The 25663-nt window shown below is 36.4% G+C and overlaps 2 protein-coding genes and 1 long non-coding RNA gene across 3 annotated transcripts; all 3 read left to right on the forward strand.

Moving 5' to 3' along the window:
• The first annotated feature begins 90 nt into the window (after positions 1 to 90).
• LOC311084266 (uncharacterized protein) lies at positions 91 to 25663 on the forward strand. Its single transcript, XM_084116188.1, has 3 exons — positions 91 to 360; positions 25394 to 25537; positions 25637 to 25663. The coding sequence occupies exons 1-3, from the start codon at positions 108 to 110 to the stop codon at positions 25651 to 25653; spliced, it is 414 nt and encodes a 137-aa protein (XP_083972314.1). The 5' UTR covers positions 91 to 107; the 3' UTR covers positions 25654 to 25663.
• Positions 18051 to 21810, forward strand: LOC311085234. The gene is made up of 5 exons (XR_014606753.1): positions 18051 to 18190; positions 18440 to 18549; positions 18645 to 18688; positions 19792 to 19856; positions 21464 to 21810. It is a non-coding gene; the product is annotated as an uncharacterized lncRNA (long non-coding RNA).
• On the forward strand, positions 23269 to 25357 carry LOC311085203 (uncharacterized protein; the record flags this gene model as incomplete). Its single annotated transcript, XM_084117637.1, has 4 exons — positions 23269 to 23281; positions 23690 to 24007; positions 24326 to 24640; positions 25317 to 25357. 4 exons carry the CDS (start codon positions 23269 to 23271, stop codon positions 25355 to 25357), a joined length of 687 nt encoding a protein of 228 aa, XP_083973763.1.

A 25663-nucleotide genomic window follows, 5' to 3' on the forward strand; every position in this document is an offset into this window, starting at 1 on the left:
TTTGCAAACCCTGTTTCTGTTTGTTCTCTGTGTGTTTGACAGATGAAGTGAAGTCAGTGTCAGTGAAGGAGGGAGATTCAGTCTCTCTAAACTCTGATCTTACTGAAATGAAGGATGATGATGAGATTCTGTGGATATTTGGAGATGAAAACACTTTAATAGCAGAAATCAATAAATGGCCCGACAGAATCACTGTATATGATGATGTTCTTGATGGGAGATTCAGAGACAGACTGAAGCTGGACAATCAAACTGGATCTCTGACCATCACAAACACCACAACTGATCATGTTGGAGAATATAGACTACTGAAGTTTACAGGAAGATTCTCATCAAAATCATTCAGAGTTTCTGTCTATGGTGAGTAGAGATCAATTTTCTTCTCCTTCAAATATTCTTATTTACTATTTACATGTTGAATTGTTGAATCATTTTACAGTTTGAGATGACAGACCGTATAAAAACTCACTTGGAACCGAATATAAGATTGTTGATTAGATTTGATCATATTTCTGTGTATTCAGAAATATTAGTTGATGTCAGCGCTGATATTAGTGTTTATTGACTGATCTGATCTCAGTTTGATGTGTTTATTCCTCAGACTCTGTCCACTGTTATGGTCCTACTGAAGCTGTGATCCGATTGGTCCTCTCTGCTCTGGTGGGCGTGGCTACTGTCATTATTGTGGTTTATGACATCAGATCCAGAAGAGCTGAACGAGATCAAACACATATTCACACATCAGGTACATGATTGATGATGGCATTTCTCACAAACTGATTTTGCATATATAAATATCTGTGAGATTTATTCATTTATGGCGTTTTATGTTCATCTTTTTCAGGAAGTATTGAAATCTAAAGCAGAACGCTGAACTTTAGAGGTTCTTCAAGTGTGTTTTTTATAATAAATACTGATGATAATTTGAGTTTGTGCTCTCTTTCAGTGTCAGATTTTAACAGTATCACTTTATTTTTTATATTTCTCTCAAATAAAATAATAATAATGAATAGAGACACAGATCTCTCTTTACTACTGCTGTATATTTGTCATATGTATTTTCTTGCTTTTATCAATAAAGTTTCTCACTCTGAGGTTCAAGAGTCTCTCATGATTTATTCAGAGGAATACAAACTTTATGTATATTTGAAATATTTCAACAGTGTACCATATACAGCTTTATTTCTACTTTTTTTATTTTTATGTACTTTTTTATTTGTACTTATAGCCTATCTGTAAACATATTATTTATTTATTTATTTTTAATATTACCAATTAGTTTGTTTTTGTTTTTACAATATATTCCGGTATAAACAACATACAGCTAAAATATTATTAAAAAAATATTTCTAAATTGTATTAACTCATAAAACTAACTCTGTTACATGTTCTAGTTGCAGATTTACTGCAAGAAAAATATACAATACCGTGTTAAGTTCGTGTTACAGATCACATGCAGCATCACATATATTTTACTTGATTATTATTACATCAAGGATCTCACGATTTGGCATTTTTTCATTCCATTTGAACTTATGAATATAGAAACGGGCAATCATAGTAATTAAATCAAATATAAACAAAAGATTTTTATCACCATCAAATGAAAAACATTTTAGTATAACATCAACTTCTTCAAAGTTAACAGGAATCGTAGTTTTTCTATGTAAGTAATAACTGAGTTCTCTCCAAAATATTTGGGTCTTGGGACACTCCTAAAATAGATGATTAATATTCTCTGGGGAAATTTGACAAAAAACACAAATATCTTCCATGTTCACTTTAAAACGCTGTACCACACGTGACTTTATTATGACTACATGGGCCCTGTCCCAAATGGCACACTCCGGACTTGTGGACTTCCTCAGAGTCCGCACTTTGGTGACGTCATGTAGTGCAGACCTATAGGGCCCTTGGCGCGAGTCCACGAGGGCGCATTGAGAGGTATTTTTGGGACAGACTCGATCGGCACGCCGGAAATAACGGCCTGGTTGTTGTTGGACAGGAGAAATCACATTTTTGCGCTCTGATGTCTTATCTCCATGTCAACTACACATCCTAATTTTACAGTTCTATATTTTGATATTGTGCATATCACCTGGGCATTAAACAATAGATATATCATGCTTATTTAAATGATGTATACAGTTGTACATAATAATAGGCTACATAATGTTCCATTTGAACTAAGATTACAATTTTAAAACATAATTTAAACATAATTTTTTCAATTTACAGGTGTCAATATTCATACTATGTTTACATATGACTCAGTAAAGCCCTGACATTCGGTACTATTTATTTAATGAATCATAACACGATCGTATTATTAAACACGCTATTATTATGTTTGAGACATCAACCACTGGTCGATAACCATAATGTTTGTATAAACTGTAGGTAACAACTGGTAAAATGTACATTTAGGTCATAAAAACCGTAATATTTTCTTCTCAGCCATGTCAACAATTATCCGTGAGTGAAATCTCCTCCCATCTGTTGTCTGATTGGCCTTTCGCAAGGATTCCTGGGTAGTTAAAGTGCGTGGAGCCTGCTTCTATGCGGGCTTCGCGGAAGACCGCTTCAAGGGTACAAAGGGGGCGCTGCTGAGCACACTTCAGAGCGGTAAAATGCTGAATGGGACGGCCTACGGACTCGTAGACTCAGCGAGCACGCGCGATTCAAGTCCACGAGACCGAAAGTCCGCATGAAGTGCGCCATTTGGGACAGGGCCATAAGAGTCCTTGAAAGTAATGCTTGTACTTCCTCCGTGGTCCAATCACGTGCTTCGCAGAAGCCCCGCCCACAGTGCTGACTCTTCACTCGTGGTCTCCTCTGATTGGCTGCGCGTCCGGCCAATGAGTCTCAGCCATCTGTGCAGGAACACAACCGAGCCATATTTCACTGAGCATTAGCTCGAGCAGCGTTCATTATTATATCAGGATCTTAATCTTAATATAGATCCTTTAACAGTGCAGAGATGCGGGTCGCTGCAGCAGTGTGCTTTATATCTGCACTGGCTTTCACTGTACATGCAGATGTGTATTTTAACAGTTTTGATGTGTTTTCCTGATTATTTATGTCATCTGAGCTTCACCACTTTGAGCTCCAGTCGGCCACAACGTCCTGTAGATCTAATCGATAGCAATCACGATGTGATAATGTGTTATGTGTATGCCAGGTTAAAGAGATGTGTTTTTACTCTAGATTTAAACTGACAGAGTGTGTCTGCCTCACAAACAAAGCTAGGAAGACTATTCCAATATTTGGCGCTAAATAGGAAAAGCATTTTTTGCAGTGTAATAACTGAACTTGTAACAGTTTTGTTGCAAAGCACAATATTATGGTGAAATTAGATCTCGTGTTTGAGTTAAAACCGAATTATTGTTAAGCATAACAAGAATCATAGCAAAAAGGCTAACAAATAAGAGTAATACCCACCAATTAATATTGCCCCTTCATTCATGACATGGATACCGTAATCATACAGAGAAAACATAGTTGCTAAATTGGGCACCTGATGGCTTTGACCTTTCTTGTCCATCTCTTATTTGGCACTCGACATCGACAATCAACAGATTTCCCCTGATCCCCCCCATACCAACTGTCACTCACGACGTCACGACCAGAAGTCAAGACTAAACCAATTCACCTTGGTGGTGGTGACCAAGTAATCATTTTGTATTACCTATTTTTATTAGTCATTCAGACAATTCAGAAAAACAAAAATGTTCAGGAAATATAGAGGCCTGTATTTATAATATTCTGAATGAAATGTGCGTTATTTGGAAGAAAGTCGAGGTGTGACTGACTTAGATAACTATATGGAAAAAAAAAATCCAGCTTAACGCAGAGTCACAGAACACTATTCGATCTGTCCGGGTAAAAACTGAATTAACTGACTGTAATGTATGCCATGTCTGATTTTGAAGGCAAAAGTCAAAAACTCACTGTTGGAACTGAAACGCACAGATAACCTGTACAACAGAGTAATTGAAGTCTTCTTGAGGAAAGAAATAAGGATGGGTTTTGTGTAAAAATAATCAGTAGCCTAGTTTTGATGAGTATAATGCTTATTTTTGACACCGTCTTTTCTGTGTTGAATATGATTCGAATTTTTCTAGTAAATTTATGATCGAAACTTTTTTTTTCAAACATTCATACTTTTGTAACGTCTGCAGAACGGCAGACAAGGGAGGCTCCGTTTCTGAACTTTTTTATCGGTGCAAAATAAAACAGCAATTTCACAAGTATAAAGAGTCTGTGCGCTATTAAAAGCGTAATAAGCGGTGGACTGATTCAGGTATGACACCACTGAAGGCCTAGGTGTGAAATGCACCGCCCGCCACTGTCCATGTATGTGGACATCATGCAACAGTGGAGTCAGATTGCATCAAGTCTGATTCACCTGCTAGTATATCTGTTACATTTTAGCAAAGATATTATGAATTATCTTATAATGTAATAAAACAGATATAACAAATATAACAAATATATCAACATAAATAACCATTCAAAATTACATATTACGTCATTAAATGGCAACTTTACACATACATACAGAGACAAATTTGCATTTTGCCTTCCAAACAGGGACAGCATAGGTCAAGCACTCAGTAGAGTATAATAGAAAATATAGGACAGTGGAAGTGATAGTGACAGCAGAACCCAGCTCTGATTTGCCCATAATGCTACTTGGTGTCCGCATATACCGTTATAGTTCCTATAATATGTGTTTTATTGTTATTATATTGTAATAATATTATTTTTAGTAACTGAGCTGATACACAAAGCATAACATGCCATGATAAAACACAATGTTCCATATTGTCATCTGTGGCTTTATGTCCCATTTTACGCCTTTGTTGCATGGAGTCCACGTGGACAGTTAAATAATTTTTAAATAAAACTGAATTTTGTAAAAATGAAAATGGATTTAAATGTTAGCATCATGTTAAACTAATAAAATAAATCTTTAAAAAAAATCTAGATAATGTTTTCCATAATTCATGCATGAAAGGGTTAAATAAACAGAATATAGGCCCGATAGCTACTGAAGCCATAATATTAGTTTTCAAGCCACAGATCAGGGAGTAGCACTCATAGCTTTTCTCAAGGATGGCTCGAGCATTGGGACCAAGCGACAACCTCCCTGTCTCTCTCTTGAAACCAACACGGAAGTGAATTAAACGGCAATTCATCGACTGGCCGCTTGAGGCTGGCTGCAGAAGTGAGTCAAATCTGCATCTCCCCCATGTTAAAATGCCCAACTTTACAGCAGACAAAAACATGTTTACAGCCTGGTGCAAAAAGTGGCTTTGGTCTATACAACTAATTTTGCCCTTCATGACGACTGTGAGGGGGGTGATTTTTTTATAACTCATCCGTTTAAATTATATTAAGCCTTAAAGCTCTGCATAATTAAGGGTGTCCACTTTTGAGTGACAGGTGGATTCCCGCTGCTGTGGTCATTAGTCATCATTAGCCGTTTGTCTGTTGTCTGTTAGCCGTCACGTTACCTCAGCTAATTGTCTGACTGTAAAAATAAATAAATTCGGGAGTGACGCGCTGCCAAGATGGCGACGGTCGGCCACGCCCACTTTATGCTTCAAAAACGGTCTTCAGAAACCTACGGGTGACGTCACGGACACTACGTCCATATTTTTTTACAGTCTATGATTGGGACGTTGGACATGTTCAAAAGCGTCTGAAGACCATCGCCCCATGGCCTTCAGTGTAGAGACAGGAGTGGAGGAAGCTGCAGTTGTAGAAGCCGTGAGAGGCGTCAAAGCTTACGCTACTCCTACATCCTCCGTCATACATCATCAATGTTACTCTTTTGGCGCAAGTCGACTTTGTACGTACGGCCGTCTGCCGGAAGCTAGTAATTTTAGACCATAAAGTTTTAAATATGGATGTTCATCCCATAGTTATGAAATAGTATATGCCCAGATATAATTCTGCTGAAAATGCAGCTGCTCGTGAACTTCCTATGAAAATAGGAGAATACATTGTTTGCATAATAAATCATGATAATGTGCAAATAATTGAGCAAACACACAGTGTCTACAAAACCGCAAAATCTGCTAGCGATATATTGCTGATGATTTTCGCTAACATGCAGTCTGAATTTGTATACATGCTGCTGTACAAAATCTAGGAATTAAACCTTGTGTATGGTTAATACTTAATGAATTGATAAAGCAGACCGACAAAAATGCATAGTGATAAAGCATAAGAAAGACGCAGAATGCTTGATTTCTGTTTTAAGGCACTTAAACTTCTGTGTTTCTCTGGTTCTCTGGCCTCAACCACAGCATGAACCCTTTCAGCGGTCGGTCAATCCCCTTTTCAGAAAGAAACATTCCCATGAACACTAGCTTGTTCACATTGTATTATGTTGAGTGTCAATCCACAGTCTACGAGCCTCTGCTAGACTGCATGTCGTCTCTGATCATGTGTCTGTTGGTTTGGAGCAAGTATAATAATATCATCAGAGATATTCTCCACTCCCTCAATAATTGTGAGTGCTGACTTCATGTTGGTCTTGTTGGAGATGTTTGTGCACTAACATGTTGAATATTTTCAGTGTAGTTTTTCCAGTCCGTGTACCGTCACTGTTGAACTATTATAATATGTTATATAAGCTCATCATTATTTCAGAAAACACTGATCCAGGCCTTCTCAGTTTCTTCAGAAGAAAAGACCAAAAGACTCCAAGACTAAATCTCACATGTAACCAAATGCTAATTTCTCTAAATGAACAATTACATTTACAGGTTACTGTGTGTTCCTTTAACTCTGACTCTTGTTGTAGCCACACAAGTAAAAATTTCTTAATGACGTAATTTACTAGCTTTTGCGTCAAATTAACCCTGCAATGGTTTTTCTCTTTTATTTTATCTGTACAAAGTGTGTCTGGTTTGATCTGTCGGTGGATAAACAGTGTAACCGGCAGAGTAGTTGCTGTCTGGTTGAAGTTTGTCCCTCTGCAGCTACGGTAGCTCCCTGACGTCACCCAGCTAGCCGTGAGTGGCTAAACAACTCATTTGCGTCTAGGCCAGATCTATAAAACAGTCTGCACTGTTGGGCTTAGAGAGATTCCCTGGTGTCCAGATACATTTTTAGTCTTGTTACTGCTTGGGTATGTGGTTCTCCTGTGCAACGAAGGGTATGGTAAATGTTTATATGAGGTGGCAAGCTAAGCATTTATATTGTATCTAATACTGGGCTATTGAAAAATAGGTGTTTGACTGATTGCCAGATGCTTCCGGGTAATCGTGCTGTGTATTACTGAAGGTATTATTTGTGCATTTTACTGTTAATCATAATGTGTGGTGTCATTGTTGGGACATATGCATTTTAATGAGCACATTTGCGCACAGGTCTTGGGCAAAGCACCCGCCGGGTAGCTGTACCGCAATTAAGCAGCAACATCAAGAAGGTAAATGTTTATTGTTTATTGTGTTACGAGTAGATCCAGTGTGTTAGGACTAAAAGCTTTGAACGCATGTGAAATGAGTCTGATTGTGTTGCCCTGACGTAATGCATGGCTGTGTTTTGTCAACTCTTAATATAAATGTATTTAATGAATATGCTGTGTGAAATAACTGTTATGTAGGATTGTGAAGACTGGCGCAAAGGGGGTTGTTTTTCCAATGTCAGTTCGTATGTCAACATTGAGGTAAAAGAAAATAATGTTTTTATGAAATGTTTGTGATGCTACGTGACTATTTGTGCATGTGTATGTCACGGTGTGACAAATGAGGGCGGAACTAAAGTTCGCCGCAATTGTGTCCCCTCCGGTATAATAACAAGGAAACACTACCCCCCCCCGTGTAAGTGTATTCCTGTTGCCCTGCCAACCGGGATGAGGAAATTGACACCAGGTGTGGGAAATTAATCTAGAGCCATGACGAAGCCATGTGGGCATTGAGAAGGATATAAAAAGCCAGTGAAGAGAGACTGTTGTGTGGTTCTCTCCCGTGAGAAGTCGTTCTATTTGAGTGTTGCAGAGAAGAATTGTGGTGTGCAAAGGGAAGTGCTGCTGGAGGGGACTCGAGGAGTGTGGAGGAGTTGTGAAAACACACCGTTTGCCTGGAAGGGAGAGAGATAAGTAATCGACCATCGTATCTCGTACCTGCATGTTTCAACACTGAATTTGAGGTGGATTGGAGTGCTTTGATTGTGCTATCTAAACGTCACTGAGTGAATTATACTGATTCATGTTCGATCTCTTACCCTCTTCCCCCGTGTTGGGACGGTGATGTGAATCCTGTCTATGTCTGTGGAGGAAAACCCTGAAACATCTTTTCCCCAACATTGAAGCTCGTTGCTTGTGGCACGGAGACCCCTGGGTGAGTGCTGGCCTTATCTGCACTTATTTGAAGTGGATTGCAGTGCCTAAATTGACGTTTCCCCCCTCACGTTGCATGTTTGGAGTGAAATTGCCGTGTGTGTGTGGAAGATTTATTCTCTCTTGCCGTGCACTCCCCCCGTGCCATGCTGGTCTACTGTCAGTAACTGGAGCTTAATAATGTCGATCGGTTCCATCTGTTGAGGACTAGAAGGAACAGCATCTGTAAGTCAAACTAACCTCTCTGTTTTGAAGTAGTGGTTCTGACTGTCTTAGAAGAAGCTCCACTCAGCCTGTTGATTTTGAGTCTGCTGCAGCCCTAAGCCCACCTGCACGGTGTGAAGTTATCTGTCTCCCGCAACACATATGAGAACTGTATACTGCTGTTGAAGTTGATTCTGTTTGTCTTCGTAGAAGCTCCACTCAGCCTGTTGATTTTGAGTCTGCTGCAGCCCTAAGCCCACCTGCACGGTGTGAAGTTATCTGTCTCCCGCAACACATATGAGAACTGTATACTGCTGTTGAAGTTGATTCTGTCTGTTCTAGAGAAGCTCCGCTCAGCCTGCGACTTTGAGTCTGCTACAGCCCCAAGTCCATCTGCATGGGGTGAAGTTATCTGTCCCCTGCAACACACGTGAGAACTGTATACTGCTGTCGAAGTTGATTCTGTCTGTTCTAGAGAAGCTCCGCTCAGCCTGCGACTTTGAGTCTGCTACAGCCCCAAGTCCATCTGCATGGGGTGAAGTTATCTGTTCCCGGCAACACATGTGAGAACTGTATACTGCTGTTGAAGTTGATTCTGTCTGTTCTAGAGAAGCTCCACTCAGCCTGCGACTTGAATCTGCTATAGCCCCAGGCCCATCTGCATGGTGTGAAGTTATCTGTCCCCTGCAACACACGTAAGAACTGTATACTGTGGTGAAGTTGATTTTGTCTGTCTTAGAGCAGCTCTGCTCAGCTGCGACTTTGAGTCTGCTACAACCCCAAGTCCATCTGCACGGTGTGAAGTTAGCTGTCCCCTGCAACACACGTGAGAGTTGTATATTGCTGTTGAAGTTGATTCTGTCTGTCCAGGAGAAGCTCCGCTCGGCCTGCGCCTTTGAGTCTGCTATAGCCCCCGGCCCACCTGCATGGTGTGAAGTCACCTGTCCCCGGCAACACACGTGAGGCCTATATACTGCTGTTGAAGCTGACTCTGTCTGTCCTAACTGTCTGTCCTAGAGAAGCTCCGTTCAGCCTGTTGACTCGAGTCTGCTGCAGCCCCAGAGCCCCAACTGTCTACTCACCTGTGGAAACTCATCTGCCCATCGCATCCCATTGTGAACCCTGCATCAGTGTGGGAAGAGGACCAGCCCTGACTGTATACTCACCTGTGGAAACTCACCTGTCCGTCGTTGGCCCCTGTGAACTCTGCCCCGGTGTGAGAAGAGGAAGAGCCCTGACCATCTACTCACTGGTGGAAACTCACCTGCCTACCGCATCCCATTGTGAACCCTACAGCGGCGTGGGAAGAGGAAGGGCCCCGACTGTCTACTCACCTGTGGAAACTCACCTGTCTGTCGTCGGTTCCTGTGAACCCTGCATCAGTGTGGGAAGAGGAACAGCCCCGACTGTCTACTCACCTGTGGAAACTCATCTGTCCGTCGTAGGTCCCTGCGGACCCTGCATCAGTGTGGGAAGAGGAACAGCCCCGACCGCATACTCATCTGTGGAAATCCATCGATCCATCACAGGCCATTGCGAACCTTGTACCGGCGTGGGAGTGGGCCCCGGAGACTGCTGCATTGCCTCGATTCCGGAGAAGAGGAAAGGAAGATTTTAGCTTAGGTTATTCAAATTACTTTTAACTTTAATAAAAAGAACTGTTATTCCCTTAAATTCTGTTTCCGTCTCGTCTCTGACACGTTCCTCAGGGTGGTCCTGGTTCAGGGGTGGGCGCAGTCCGGCTTGGCCCATCCCGACCTGTGACATGTATATCAAGCACTAATTTGAATGATTTTGTGTCTGCAGGCAGATTGCTCCTGCTGCTTTGCCTTGCCTAAATTAAGTTATATATATATATCTTTTCTTTTCTTTATTGCGGTTATTTTGCTGTAGCCTCCGTCTAATGCTCTGTCTGACTGATGTGGTATTGGCTGTTCTAGTAGTGTATAGTTTTACATTCTCTATCCACTCTGCTAGTGATAACTTTCTTGTCCTTTTCTTCCTTTTTCCAGAGTACTAGAGTAGCTGCTCACAAGAGAGGTTCCTGGTTCCGTCCTCGCGCACTGCACCACGTATTGTAGTGGTAAATTGCACTTCACAATATTGATTGAATCATTGGCTTGTAGTGTGTGTGTGTGTGTGAGAATGCATGTGACCGTGGGCACCAGATTCCAGAGCACGGGCGGTGAACGTCACGTGTATCCCGGACAGGTAACCTGCCTTGACAGTGAATCAGTATTTTCCAGTTAAACTGTTAATTGTATTGTCTCTTTTAACAGCCAATACCAGGTCTGGTCTCTGGCTTTAGTACTGTGCCTCTAGTATGATGGTGTGGCTCTTTTAATTATACCATTGTATAATAAAGTTTTGTTATTGTTTTTTTTTCTACTGAAAGCACGTCTCTGTCTATTTAATCTTTGGTGTACTTCTACGAACCTGCTTGCCTTAGATTAGGTATTTAGCAGTTAAGGTGCAAAGTATATCCTGGTGTGAGAGGCACCAGGTGGCGTAGTCAAGAACCTTTAAACCTAGGTCTGGTCAAAGCTCCATAAGGTCACAACAGCTTCTGCTGGATGTTTGTCGTCTCTGTGTGTGTCAGTAGTTTGTGGCTGAAGCGTTTCTTCATTTTCGCTCCTGCTAATAAGAAGCTCACAATCTTCCACTCCACACAAAACATCTTTACACTGAAATAAAGTGAATCCATCAACAGTCAAATAAGAGTAACAGGTCAGAGGTCAAATATGATTGACAGCTCACAGCACTAAATAACACACCAGTAGATACAGATATCTAATCCAATATTTCACTCTTCTGCTATTAGTTTTCATTCAAGGTCAGAATTCATTTGAAAATGTAAGATCAGCAAAAGCTTGTAGATTTTCGTGATGTTAAAGGAGACGGATGTGTGAGCGGAAACTAGCTGAGGTTGGGGGAGGATTCACACACAACCAGATAAATATCTCAGTTCAGTCTTTCAGAGCAATGTTTCAGACATTAAGAGTTACTATCGTGGGCTTTTCAGTGAACCGATGAAGAAAATGTTTCTCAAATTAGTTTTGCTCTGTTTGTGTTTGTGGCGTCTGGATGGTGAGTTTTAAATGTGTTTTTCTGGTTTCAGTTGTTTCTGTTCTGATGTGATAAATTACTGGTTAAATTAGTTAGAAAGGATCAACATTCACTGTTATTCTCGTATAGAAACAAATAATGTGTGATTTTGCTGAAAAAAAAAATATTTGAGATTAAAGTCACTGTTTTTATTGCAGTTATTGATTATATAAAACTTGTTTAACTATTTCTCATTTTCATTCGTCATCTTTTGTCTTTGAACTGCTGCAGAATATTAATCACTTCACATTTACATGATTAAAAGTATTTTAGTGAAGCTTCATCAAACCAACATCAAGTGATTTTAAAGCTTTAATCTGTGAAAAACTCTGTTCTTCAGGAGTGTTTAGTGTGTCTCTGTGGGAGGGAAAAACAGTCTCTCTAAACTCTGGTCTTACTGAAATGAAGGATGATGATGTGATTCAGTGGAGGTTTGGAGATAAAAACACTTTAATAGCAGAAATCAATGTAACGGCTGACAGAATCACTGTATATGATGATATTCTTGATGGGAGATTCAGAGACAGACTGAAGCTGGACAATCAAACTGGATCTCTGACCATCACAAACACCAGAAATGATCATACTGGATATTATATACTACAGATCAACAGTGACACGATCAAGAGTTTCGATCTCTATGTCCGCAGTGAGTAAACCTTTTGAGTGATACGGTCCCACATTTGGGATTTGGAATGTTCAGTGATGTCACATAACTGTCAGATTCAAACTCTTCAGACAATTTGAACTGCGGCGCAAACAAACATGGCGGCACCATCTCACATTTTAAATCAAGATCATGACGGTTCGCCATGGAAACAATAATGTGGAAATGTTTTAAAATAAATGTCGCCTTGAAAAAACTCACCCAGTCAGAATCACGCGTGAAAGGGTTAAATAGCCTATTGGATTCACCTGTTTTTAATGACAAAATTAAATTCAAGAAAAAATGTTCTTTTTGTTGTTTTATGATATTGTTTATTTCAGTCACTCTAAACTCTGATCTTAGTAATAGTAGTTTATAGTAATCATCATGATTTTTAAATGTATGCAATGTTTGATAGAGAGCAAATGCAGTGTTGACAGAGCCGGGCTAATATGATCACACTTCCTGGTTCTAGTAAGAGCTCGAGCTGCTGGAGTTTGCTTGGTAACGCTTTAGATTACAGCCCGCAAAGAACTGCGTATTTAAAACTAATTTACAGTGTAACTTTCTGTAATTATAGTGTACCTACAACATGTAAGTAGTTTTAGGAATAAAGGGGTAATAACCAGAAGAATTAACAAATTATTTATACTGTCGGTATTTTAGAACTAAGCGTTACTTATTCTACTATTATGATACAACAACCCAGCTAGCAGGGAACGTTCTCAGAACTTTCGCTAACATTCCCTACAAGTTTGGTTAATGTTCTAAAGAAAACATTTGAATGTAATGTTTACCGGACATTTTAAGGATGTTTTCTCATTTAAAAAAATGTTCCTATAACGTTATATGAAAACTAAGATATAACATTTTAACTGCAACATTCAAAAGATGTTTTGGGAATGTTTCTGAAATAACAAGTTGTACTATGATCTCAAAATATCATTGTCCCTATGTTTCATTATAACGAAAGAAGAACGTTCTCTCTGTCACGTTAGGAAAATGTTTTGAGGATATCATTGAGAGATGAGATGTTGAATGTTCTTTATAAAACGTTATTTTAATGTGACGAGTTAACAAAATTATAACATTTTATTTGCAACATTTTGAGAATATTTTGGGAATGTTGTTAAAGTTAAAGTTTGTACAATGATCTCAATATAACATTGTCCCAATGTTTCATAAAAACAAAAGAAGAACATTCTCTCTGTCACATTTGTAGAATATTTTGAGGATATCATTGAGAGATGAGATGTTTATTGTTCTTTATAAAACGTTCTTCTAATGTGACGAGTTAACACAATTAGAACATTTTACTTGCAACATTTTGAGCATATTTTGGGAATGTTGTTAAAGTTAAAGTTTGTACAATGATCTCAAAATAACGTTGTCTTAATGTTTTGTCATAACAAAAGAAGAACGTTCTCTCTGTCACGTTAGGAAAATGTTTTGAGGATATCATTGAGAGATGAGATGTTTATTGTTCTTTATAAAACGTTCTTCTAATGTGACGAGTTAACACAATTAGAACATTTTACCTGCAACATTTTGAGCATATTTTGGGAATGTTGTTAAAGTTAAAGTTTGTACAATGATCTCAAAATAACATTGTCCCAATGTTTCATAAAAACAAAAGAAGAACGTTCTCTCTGTCAAGTTAGGAAAATGTTTTGAGGATATCATTGAGAGATGAGATGTTTATTGTTCTTTATAAAACGTTCTTCTAATGTGACGAGTTAACAAATTTATAACATTTTATTTGCAACATTTTGAGAATATTTTGGGAATGTTGTTAAAGTTAAAGTTTGTACAATGATCTCAATATAACATTGTCCCAATGTTTCATAAAAACAAAAGAAGAACGTTCTCTCTGTCACATTTGTAGAATATTTTGAGGATATCATTGAGAGATGAGATGTTTATTGTTCTTTATAAAACGTTCTTCTAATGTGACGAGTTAACACAATTAGAACATTTTACTTGCAACATTTTGAGCATATTTTGGGAATGTTGTTAAAGTTAAAGTTTGTACAATGATCTCAAAATAACGTTGTCTTAATGTTTTGTCATAACAAAAGAAGAACGTTCTCTCTGTCACGTTAGGAAAATGTTTTGAGGATATCATTGAGAGATGAGATGTTTATTGTTCTTTATAAAACGTTCTTCTAATGTGACGAGTTAACACAATTAGAACATTTTACCTGCAACATTTTGAGCATATTTTGGGAATGTTGTTAAAGTTAAAGTTTGTACAATGATCTCAATATAACATTGTCCCAATGTTTCATAAAAACAAAAGAGGAACATTCTCTCTGTCACGTTAGGAAAATGTTTTGAGGATATCATTGAGAGATGAGATGTTTATTGTTCTTTATAAAACGTTCTTCTAATGTGACGAGTTAACACAATTAGAACATTTTACCTGCAACATTTTGAGCATATTTTGGGAATGTTGTTAAAGTTAAAGTTTGTACAATGATCTCAAAATAACATTGTCCCAATGTTTCATAAAAACAAAAGAGGAACATTCTCTCTGTCACATTAGGAAAATGTTTTGAGGATATCATTGAGAGATGAGATGTTGAATGTTCTTCATAAAACGTTCTTCTAATGTGACGAGTTAACAAAATTAGAACATTTTACCTGCAACATTTTGAGCATATTTTGGGAATGTTGTTAAAGTTAAAGTTTGTACAATGATCTCAAAATAACATTGTCCCAATGTTTCATGATAACAAAAGAAGAACATTCCACTTGCAACATTTTGAGCATATTTTGGGAATGTTGTTAAAGTTAAAGTTTGTACAATGATCTCAAAATAACATTGTCCCAATGTTTCATGATAATAAAAGAAGAACATTTTACTTGCAACATTTTGAGCATATTTTGGGAATGTTGTTTAAGTTAAAGTTTGTACAATGATCTCAAAATAACGTTGTCTTAATGTTTTGTCATAACAAAAGAAGAACATTCTCTCTGTCACATTTGTAGAATGTTTTGAGGATATCATTGAGAGATGAGATGTTTATTGTTCTTTATAAAATGTTCTTCTAATGTGACGAGTTAACACAATTAGAACATTTTACTTGCAACAATTTGAGCATATTTTGGGAATGTTGCTAAAGTTAAAGTTTGTACAATGATCTCAATATAACATTGTCCCAATGTTTCATGATAACAAAAGAAGAACATTCCACTTGCAACATTTTGAGCATATTTTGGGAATGTTGTTAAAGTTAAAGTTTGTACAATGATCTCAAAATAACATTGTCCCAATGTTTCATGATAATAAAAGAAGAACATTTTACTTGCAACATTTTGAGCATATTTTGGGAATGTTGTTTAAGTTAAAGTTTGTACAATGATCTCAAAATAACGTTGTCTTAATGTTTTGTCATAACAAAAGAAGAACGTTCTCTCTGTCACATTTGTAGAATGTTTTGAGGATATCATTGAGAGATGAGATGTTTATTGTTCTTTATAAAATGTTCTTCTAATGTGACGAGTTAACACAATTAGAACATTTTACTTGCAACAATTTGAGCATATTTTGGGAATGTTGCTAAAGTTAAAGTTTGTACAATGATCTCAATATAACATTGCCCCAATGTTTCATGATAACAAAATAAGAACATTCTACTTGCAACATTTTGAGGATATTTTGGGAATGTTGTTAAAGTTAAAGTTTGTACAATGATCTCAATATAACATTGTCCCAATGTTTCATAAAAACAAAAGAGGAACATTCTCTCTGTCACATTAGGAAAATGTTTTGAGGATATCATTGAGAGATGAGATGTTGAATGTTCTTTATAAAACGTTCTTGTAATGTTATGTGTTAACACAATTAGAACATTTTACTTGCAACATTTTGAGGATGTTTTGAGGATGTTGTTGAGATAACAGATTATATAATGTTCTCAGTAAAACATTGGCACAATGTTCCATAATAACAGAGGAGGAACATTATCAAATCAACGTTCGTAAAATGTTTTGAGGATATCACTGAGACCTGAGATGATGAGTGTTTTAAAAAAGAATTCTTGTAATGTGACGTGTTAACAAAACTAGAACATTTTAAATGTAACATTTAGCAATCAAACTACACAATTATTGTTAAATTGAGCTTGCTGGTCAGACAGCAGGCCAACAGGGTTCACGATGGAACATATGGTGCATTTAAGTCCTCCTGGGAAGTTTGTATTCATGAGGTTTTACAATTTTGTTTAATGTTTTAAATTAATGAAGCACTGTAAACTTTATCATCACATATTATACTGTTACATATTAATGCTATCATATTTTGTGCAGGCATTAGCTTACTTCATTGTCACTGCTGAATACCTAAGTATAGTGGTATCCCACAATGTTTCCCACTGACACACCCCTAACTCTTCAAGATCGGGGTTAAAGAAAATCCTGAGCTTCCTACTCATATTCTCATCATTGTGGTGGCGTTCAACTTGTAAATACGATCTTTATGACATGACTTGAATGCACCAATAGCTCTAGCTTAATTAGGGACAATCCATACAAACACTCTTTGCTAAAATACATTACAGACTGTCACAGTAAGAAGTTATTCGTCCTGTATCAACGCTAAAGGCCTAACCACTGCAGTCAACACCTTGGAGTATCCATGCTGTTAAATAAAAGTCTGTAGACAAGGGTTAGGGTTAGGGTTAACCTTAACCCTTAATTTCTAACCCAGACCCGGTTTCACAGAGTTTAGATTAAGCCAGGATTAGGCCTTAGTGCATTTAATTAGCTTTTAAAAATGTGCCTTAGAAAAAAGAAAAAGAAACATTACTGGTGTGCATCTTGAGACAAAATAATGGCACCGACATATTTTAAGATATGTCAGTGCAAGTTGCTTTCAGGTAAAACAGCTCAAACGTGCATTTTAGTCTGGGACTACAGGCTTAAACCTTGCCTGTGAAACCCGGGGTATATGTTGCAACTTGTATAGAATTATGCCAATGTTACCAAAGTGTTGTGTTGGACAGAGGATTAACCCTAAACCAACAGGTCGTGTAACTGTGCCACACAGGGTGAAAAGCAAGTTGACATTATTAGGCATAAGAGTGTTTCTAAAGGAAAGGTCAATATTTTGTTAAAGTGCAAAAGGATCATTATGGGTCACATGAATGTAACTCTAATGTTACCATGATACCAATCCATTAGTTTTTCATGTAGGTAGGTATACAGAATTGTATATGAATAGCCTACATATGCAATGTTTGCTCTGTTTAATATATAATATGTTTGCTCTTTTAAACTGCTGTTTGGCAGAGCAGTGGTAAATATATGTTGTTATACATGGTATATATTATTTGTGTAATTTATTATTATTATTTATATGTTATTGTAAGTTTATTTTTTTTTTATCATGCACTGCAATGAAGACACCATTTAACCAATTGATTAAATATAACAGCCAGCTTACAAATACAACTAAATAAATAGCCGTGCACATTTTTTTCATATTCTTTCTTTTAAAACATGTAATCTTTTCCTGTAATTGCAATGTTACCACATTATTGGCTGTCTCTTCGAGTTGTTTTGAGCATGATTGGCTATTCAGACTGTCATCCAGGAATCTGGCCAATGGCAGCTATGCGCGCCTTTTACTGGTCAAGTTTGAAGTTTGAATATTCGTCTGTTAGAGTCTGTGTGTGTGTGCGCGCTGCTGCTGCTCGGGAGGATCTTCAGTAGCCTACTAGCCTCCTTCGGTTCTGTGGCTTTTACATTGTTTAAAACATGGATTATTTTGCATCGTACTGTTACATTTTTATTTTGAGCGAGTTGCGGGATGTAAATGGACAACGAATTTTAACAACGTAGCCTACGTGTAACGGACATATTGCAATCTGCGGAAGGTAAATAACTTTATTTTATATAAAAATACATTCTGCTACATCAAAATATAGTGTGTTAAATTGAGAAGCTAATTTTAAATGCGACTAGAGCAATATCGATATTATGTCAATGTTTCAGGCTGCATGTGTAACGTTAGGCTAAATATTGTTGTCAGCTAAGTTAGTTTTTGATAAAAATAAATAAAAATAAACCTCAGCATAGTCTGAGCTTTACAATGAGTGAACTGAGAACATTGTGTCTTTATACAGAGAGGAACTCGACCCACACTATGAAAACTAGGCTTTTGAATGATCGCGGGATATCGGCCTAACGTTACCGTCAAAATGATGAGTCATCATCATAATATGTTTTTGAGCTGGTGAGTAAAAATTTGCAAGCTTTTTATGTCTCTTTTAGTAAGTAAATACAAATAGCTAATAATATTGCTGTATGTGTGTGTTTCCCATTATCCAGGAATTTTGGGAATAAATTATCCAGCCACATGATCTTCAGTTGCGGTGAGTATTGTCATAGTAAAATACACGTGAAATAGAGGCAGAACATGTAAACTCTGCTCAAAGGCACACTGGTCCAAACCCTCCAGTCAAAATTGTACCTGTCTTCTTGATATGAGTTTTTATGGGCCTAGCTGACCCAAACATAAATGTCCTTTCAAAATGAAATTATTTTCAAACCTGTATGACTTCTGTGAAACACAAGAATGTTGGGAATAAAACAACATTGGAACCCATTTTATGGAAACAAATGTTCCCAATGTTTCATGATAACAAAAGAAGAACATTCTACTTGCAACATTTTGAGCATATTTTGGGAATGTTGCTAAAGTTAAAGTTGTACAATGATCTCAATATAACATTGTCCCAATGTTTCATAAAAACAAAAGAAGAACATTCTCTCTGTCACGTTAGGGAAATGTTTTGAGGATATCATTGAGAGATGAGATGTTGAATGTTCTTCATAAAACGTTCTTCTAATGTGACAAGTTAACACAATTAGAACATTTTACTTGCAACATTTTGAAAAAATAAAATAAAATAAACCTCAGCATAGGAGCTTTACAATGAGGGAACTGAGAACATTGTGTCTTTATACATAACATAAATGTCCTTTCAAAATGAAATTATTTTCAAACCTGTATGACTTACTTCTCTGAAACACAAGAATGTTGGGAATTAAACAACATTGGAACCCATTTTATGAAAAAAAAAAACAACAACAGTGAAGTCATTTCTCAAGATATCTAATTAAGGTTATACAAAATAAATTCATACAGTTTTGGAACAACATGGAGTACCGGTAAATAACGATAGAGAGTCTATTTTTTGGATGAGCTGTTCTTTTTAGGACATGTTCCCAGGGTCCTTTGCTAAATTAACCATGGTTTTTATTATAGTAAAGTGTAGAAACAATATTTTTATGGTGGATTGATTACAATAATTTATTACCATTTAGTTAGTGTTGCAAAACCATGGTTAATGTTAGTAAGGGTTCTCCAGATTTATATAGCCTAACACTTAAGGAAAACATAAAAAATGGTCCTATGTCACCCAGATCAATAGTCTGTTAACACACATTAACACACTTTTTACATTTTCTTAAGATCAAGCATTGGACCAATGTTTACGGAGCAGAACAGGCACCAACAGAGAAACAAGTCCATCACTAGTAAGTATCCACTGCATTTTATAAAACCGTAGTCAATTTTAAACGCACAATGCACTCCAAAATAAAAATGATCTATTTTTTTCTCCCTCGTGCCAGATTTATATCTGTCCCAGATTTATATCTGACTTTCTTTCCACAGAGATTTTTAGAAAAATTATCATTAAAGAGAATCATATAAAGAGAAATGTGGGAGGAGCTTGAATTTATTGCCTAGCCCTGTTTGTTTGAACCGCGAGAGCCGTCAAAGCTTATGCTACTCCTATGTCATGCACCGACAAGAGCCTTTTATAGTCAACACGTCGGACGCAAGCAACTTGCAGTTTTGCCCCCACCAACAACGCATAGTATTGCATACAACGGTGCGTCGCGTATCAAAAACTGGGACGACACATTTTTCTACTCATAGACGCATATGGCGGCCGAAGTGTAGTGATGCGTAGCCTTGCAGGCGCATATGCGTATCGATGCGTTGACTATGTAACTCTTTGGGCGTAATTTGACTTGCATATGGCTGTCTGCTGGAAGCTAGTTATTTAAGTCGATAAAATTATAAATATGGTAGGGCTGGGGGAATTAACACGTTAATCTTCGCGATTAATTTGAGATGCCGAGTTTATAAAAAAAATGCAATTAACGCAGCACTTTTTTTGCCTCATTTTAATGACTTCCTGTTGCAGAAAAGGCTGCAAAATATGCCGTCCCGCCCCTCCGTGTTTGGCGATCAGGTTTTATTCTCGCGCAGCTTTCATGACCGGGTCTTTTCCGCTCCGCGCTCTCCATTCCGTGTGTGTGTGTCGGCGCACTGACACACACACACACAACACTGAGCAAACATTGAGCTCTTTGCTCAATGTTCTGCTCCGTGTTTGCGCTGCGCGTTCTGCTCTGTCGTTAACGGCCCAAACGCTCCAATCATGTACCGATCATGCACTGGAAAAGCAAAGTCAAATAACGTGAAATTTCTCAGTAGTAGACTTCTGTGAAATAGCCCTACTGAGCTGGTATAGTCATGCTGACAACAATGGTAAAATTACCTGCTCTGATCACATGCTCTTGTAATAATAGCTTTGTAGGACTATGTTTTATTTTGATAATTAGAAAAAAAAAAATTATAATAATAAATTGTTAAATTTATTATGTTGATTGATTATTTAAAATAATAATATATTGATATATTGATGTTTCTGGTCTCATTGACTTCCATAGTAGGAAAAAATATATACTATGGAAGTCAATGAGACCAGAAACTGTCTGGTTACTGACATTCTTCTAAATATCAGAAACTCGGCTGAATGGATTCGAAAACGGTAAAACTCAACTGTTTAACTCTGGGGGAGTTATAAAATGAGCCTATTTCCAAAAAAAGTGGAGTATCCCTTTAACATGTATATAATGGATTAAGTATATGTTTTAAATTACAGAAACAAAATAGATACTCATAAGGTATCATATTTATACTTTTAAATAAACTAATCTAATTAGTTTCTGATTAATAATTAGGCTGGCTAATTTTGAAAGTTTTCAAAGTCAATATTGCTTGTGATCTTAATATGTAATATGTATTTGTATTATTTTTGTTTACACTGTTGCATGATCTTCTTTTATAGGCTATGAGGAAAAACTCTACCATGCACACAGAGAATGGAGCTCAATTCTGCTAACTGGGATAGCAGCTGAAAAAGAAGAAGAGAAGAACAGTAGAACACCTATTAATGCAGATGACTTTATTCTTTTTCTGCAAGAACCAAGACAACCAAAGACTGATGATGAGCGCTCTGAGCAAACAGCAGTCAAGACGTGTGATTGCACATTGGACTTTACTGAGTTCTTCATTTAATGTTGGGCATCTACTGTACGCAGAACTTCTAATAATTTATGTGAATGCCATTCATAAACCTGTTAGATTTTTGTTTTATTTTAGAGATTAATAAAATTGTATGTTTTAACAATGTTATAGCTAAGCATTTTTTATGTTTAAGAGAACATTTTGGGAACAAAAATAAAACTTCCCACTAAAAAATTTATAAGAATGTTAAGTAGTATTTTTAAGAGTATTTTTAGAGAATGTTATCCTAACTTTTAGAAGAACGTTCTAAGAATAAAAATAAAACTTCCTGCTAAAAACTTTATAAGAATAAAGGGATAATGTTCTAAAAATGTTATGATTAAACATTTATAGAACGTCATCATCACAAAACATTTTTAGAGTGTTCTTAGAGAATGTTATCCTACCTTTTAGGAGAAATAATGCTCTAACAATATTATTATTAAACATTTTTATAATGTTGTAAAAAAAAATGTTATCTGAACTTTTAAAAGAACATTCTGGGAACAAAAATAAAAACACCCCCTGAAAACTTTCTAAGAACGTTAGAGAATAATGTTGTAAGAATGGTACACCTAAACATTTTAATAATGTTTTTAAATAATGTTATCCAAACATTTAAAAGAACATTCTGGGAACAAAAATAAAACTATCCGCTTACAACATTATAAGAACGTTAGAGAATAATGTTATAAGAATGTTATTACTAAACATTTTAATAATGTTTTTAGAAAATGTTCTCTAAACATTTAAAAAAACATTCTGGGAACAAAAATAAAACTACCCGCTGAAAACGTTCTATGAACATTAGAGAATAATGTTATAAGAACGTTATTACTAAACATTTTAATAATGTTTTTAAAAAAATGTTATCCGAACATTTATAAGAACATTCTGGGAACAAAAATAAAACTACACGCTAAAAACATTATAAGAACGTCAGAGAATAATGTTGTAAAAATGTTACTACTAAACATTTTAATAATGTTTTTAGAAAATGTTCTCTAAACATTTAAAAAAACATTCTGGGAACACAAATAAAACTAGCCGCTGAAAACGTTCTGAGAAAATTAGAGAATAATGTTAAAAGAATGTTACTACTAAACATTTTAATAATGTTTTTAAAGAATGTTCTCCAAACTTTTAAAAGAACATTCTGGGAACAAAACTAAAACTAGCCGCTGAAAACTTTCTAAGAACGTTAGAGAATAATGTTAAAAGAATGTTACTACTAAACATTTTAATAATGTTTTTAAAGAATGTTCTCCAAACTTTTAAAAGAACATTCTGAGAACAAAACTAAAACTAGCCGCTGAAAACATTTATAGAACAATACATGCTAATGTTCTTAGAACATTTTTAGAACAAAAAATTTCTAGCTGGGAATCTTACATTTGAGAGCAATTTAACAAGAACAGACACTGCAAACCTTTTTGTAATAACAGTATACCAATACAAATAGGCTTTTAAAAAAAATATAGGGTCCATATCTGTGCATTTATACAGTACTTTCTTTTAACAAAAGTGCACTGAGAACTAAAACTATTGCAACTTTTGCTTAAATACTGGAGAAATATACTCTTGTTCATGCAGTTTCAGGGTAAGTGTGACTTCTGCGGGCTGGACATTTAAGTGGTGCTTGTTACTCTTTTCCTCCATTAAGTTAATACTAACACTTTCTTTTCTTTTTTCTCTTCTGTCAGATCAAGTTTGAATTCAAAACTCAGTTATTATGGATTCATTAAATAAAATAATATAAATATGAAGCTCAGATAATCAACAGCATTAGATTTAGTTTGACATTAAACATTAAAGTAAAAGTGTCTGTTTTAGTTATTGTTCCATATATAAATCTATTTCTCTTTTCATTCATCATCTTTTGTCTTTGAACTGCAGGAGAATATTATTAATTTCACATTTACATGATTAAAAGTATTTTAGTGAAGCTTCATCAAACCAACATCGAGTGATTTTAAAGCTTTAATTTGTGAAAAACTCTGTTCTTCAGGAGTGTATGCTCATGTGTTAGTGATTGAGGGAGATTCAGTCTCTCTAAACTCTGATCTTACTGAAATGAAGGATGATGATGTGGTTCAGTGGAGGTTTGGAGATAAAAACACTTTAATAGCTGAAATCAATAAACGGGCCGACAGAATCACTGTATATGATGATGTTCTTGATGGGAGATTCAGAGACAGACTGAAGCTGGACAAACAAACTGGATCTCTGACCATCACAAACACCACAACTGGACATGAAGTAGATTATGAAGTTTTAGAACGACGGATCAACAGTGAGATCAAGAGATTCGTTCTCGATGTCTATGGTGAGTTAAATATCAGTTTCACTTGTTTTATATTTTAATCAGCACAAAAATACAATTATTAATTCAAACTCAGTTTTTTTTCTGGTGTTTAATGATGATATTCATTTCAATTTTAACTTTTAAAATATTTACTTTTATAAACCATCAAGTGATTGTCTTAAACTGTGATGAACCCTGTGTGTGTGTTTGTTTGTTTGTTTGTTTGTTTGTTTGTTTGTGTGTGTGTGTGTGTGTGTGTGTGTGTGTGTGTGTGTGTGTGTGTGTGTGTGTGCGTGCGTGCGTGTGTGTGTGTCTGTGTGCGTGTGTCTGATGATTCAGTCCTGGAGTCAGTGATGGAGGGAGATTCAGTCTCTCTAAACTCTGATCTTACTGAAATAGAGGATGATGATGTGATTCAGTGGAGGTTTGGAGATGAAAACACTGTAATAGCAGAAATCAATGTAACGGCCGACAGAATCACTGTATATGATGATGTTCTTGATGGGAGATTCAGAGACAGACTGAAGCTGGACAAACAAACTGGATCTCTGACCATCACAAACACCACAACTGAACATGCTGGAGATTATATTCTACAGATCAACAGTGAGAGAAAGAGTTTTAGGAGAAAGAGATTCATTCTCTTTGTCATTGGTGAGTTCAAAAACGTTTACAACTGTTTTTAATGACAAAAATTTGAATTAATTCATACAACATTTTGTTTTGGTTATTTTATATTGTTTATTTCAAATTTGAACTATTTAGTAAACCATTATAAAGTGATTTAACAGTATTAATCTTTGCAAACCCTGTTTCTGTTTGTTCTCTGTGTGTTTGACAGATGAAGTGAAGTCAGTGTCAGTGAAGGAGGGAGATTCAGTCTCTCTAAACTCTAATCTTACTGAAATAGAGGATTATAATCTGATTCAGTGGAGGTTTGAAAACACTTTAATAGCAGAAATCTATAAACGGTTCGACAGAATCACTGTATATGATGATGTTCTTGATGGGAGATTCAGAGACAGACTGAAGCTGGACAATCAAACTGGATCTCTGACCATCACAAACACCACAACTGAACATGCTGGAAATTATAAACTACTGATGTTTACAGATCTACTGTATTCAGGAAGATTCTCATCAAAAGCATTCAGAGTTTCTGTCTATGGTGAGTAAAGATCATTTTTCTTCTCCTTCAAATATTCTTATCTACTATTTACATGTTGAATTGTTGAATCTTTACAGTTTGAGATGACAGACCGTATAAAAACTCACTTGGAACCGAATATAATATTGTTGATTAGATTTGATCATATTTCTGTGTATTCAGAAATATTAGCTGATGTCAGCGCTGATATTAGTGTTTATTGACTGATCTGATCTCAGTTTGATGTGTTTATTCCTCAGACTCTGTCCACTGTTGTGGTCCTACTGAAGCTGTGATCCGATTGGTCCTCTCTGCTCTGGTGGGCGTGGCTACTGTCATCATTGTGGTTTATGACATCAGATCCAGAAGAGCTGAACGAGATCAAACACATATTCACACATCAGGTACATGATTGATGATGTCATTTCTCACAAACTGATTTTGCATGTATAATTATCTGTGAGATTTATTAATGTATGGCTTTTTATGTTCATCTTTTTCAGGAAGTATTGAAATCTAAAGCAAACGCT

The sequence above is a fragment of the Abramis brama genome, assembly GCF_963993115.1.
Source record: "Abramis brama genome assembly, chromosome: 6".
NCBI lineage: Eukaryota > Metazoa > Chordata > Actinopteri > Cypriniformes > Leuciscidae > Abramis > Abramis brama.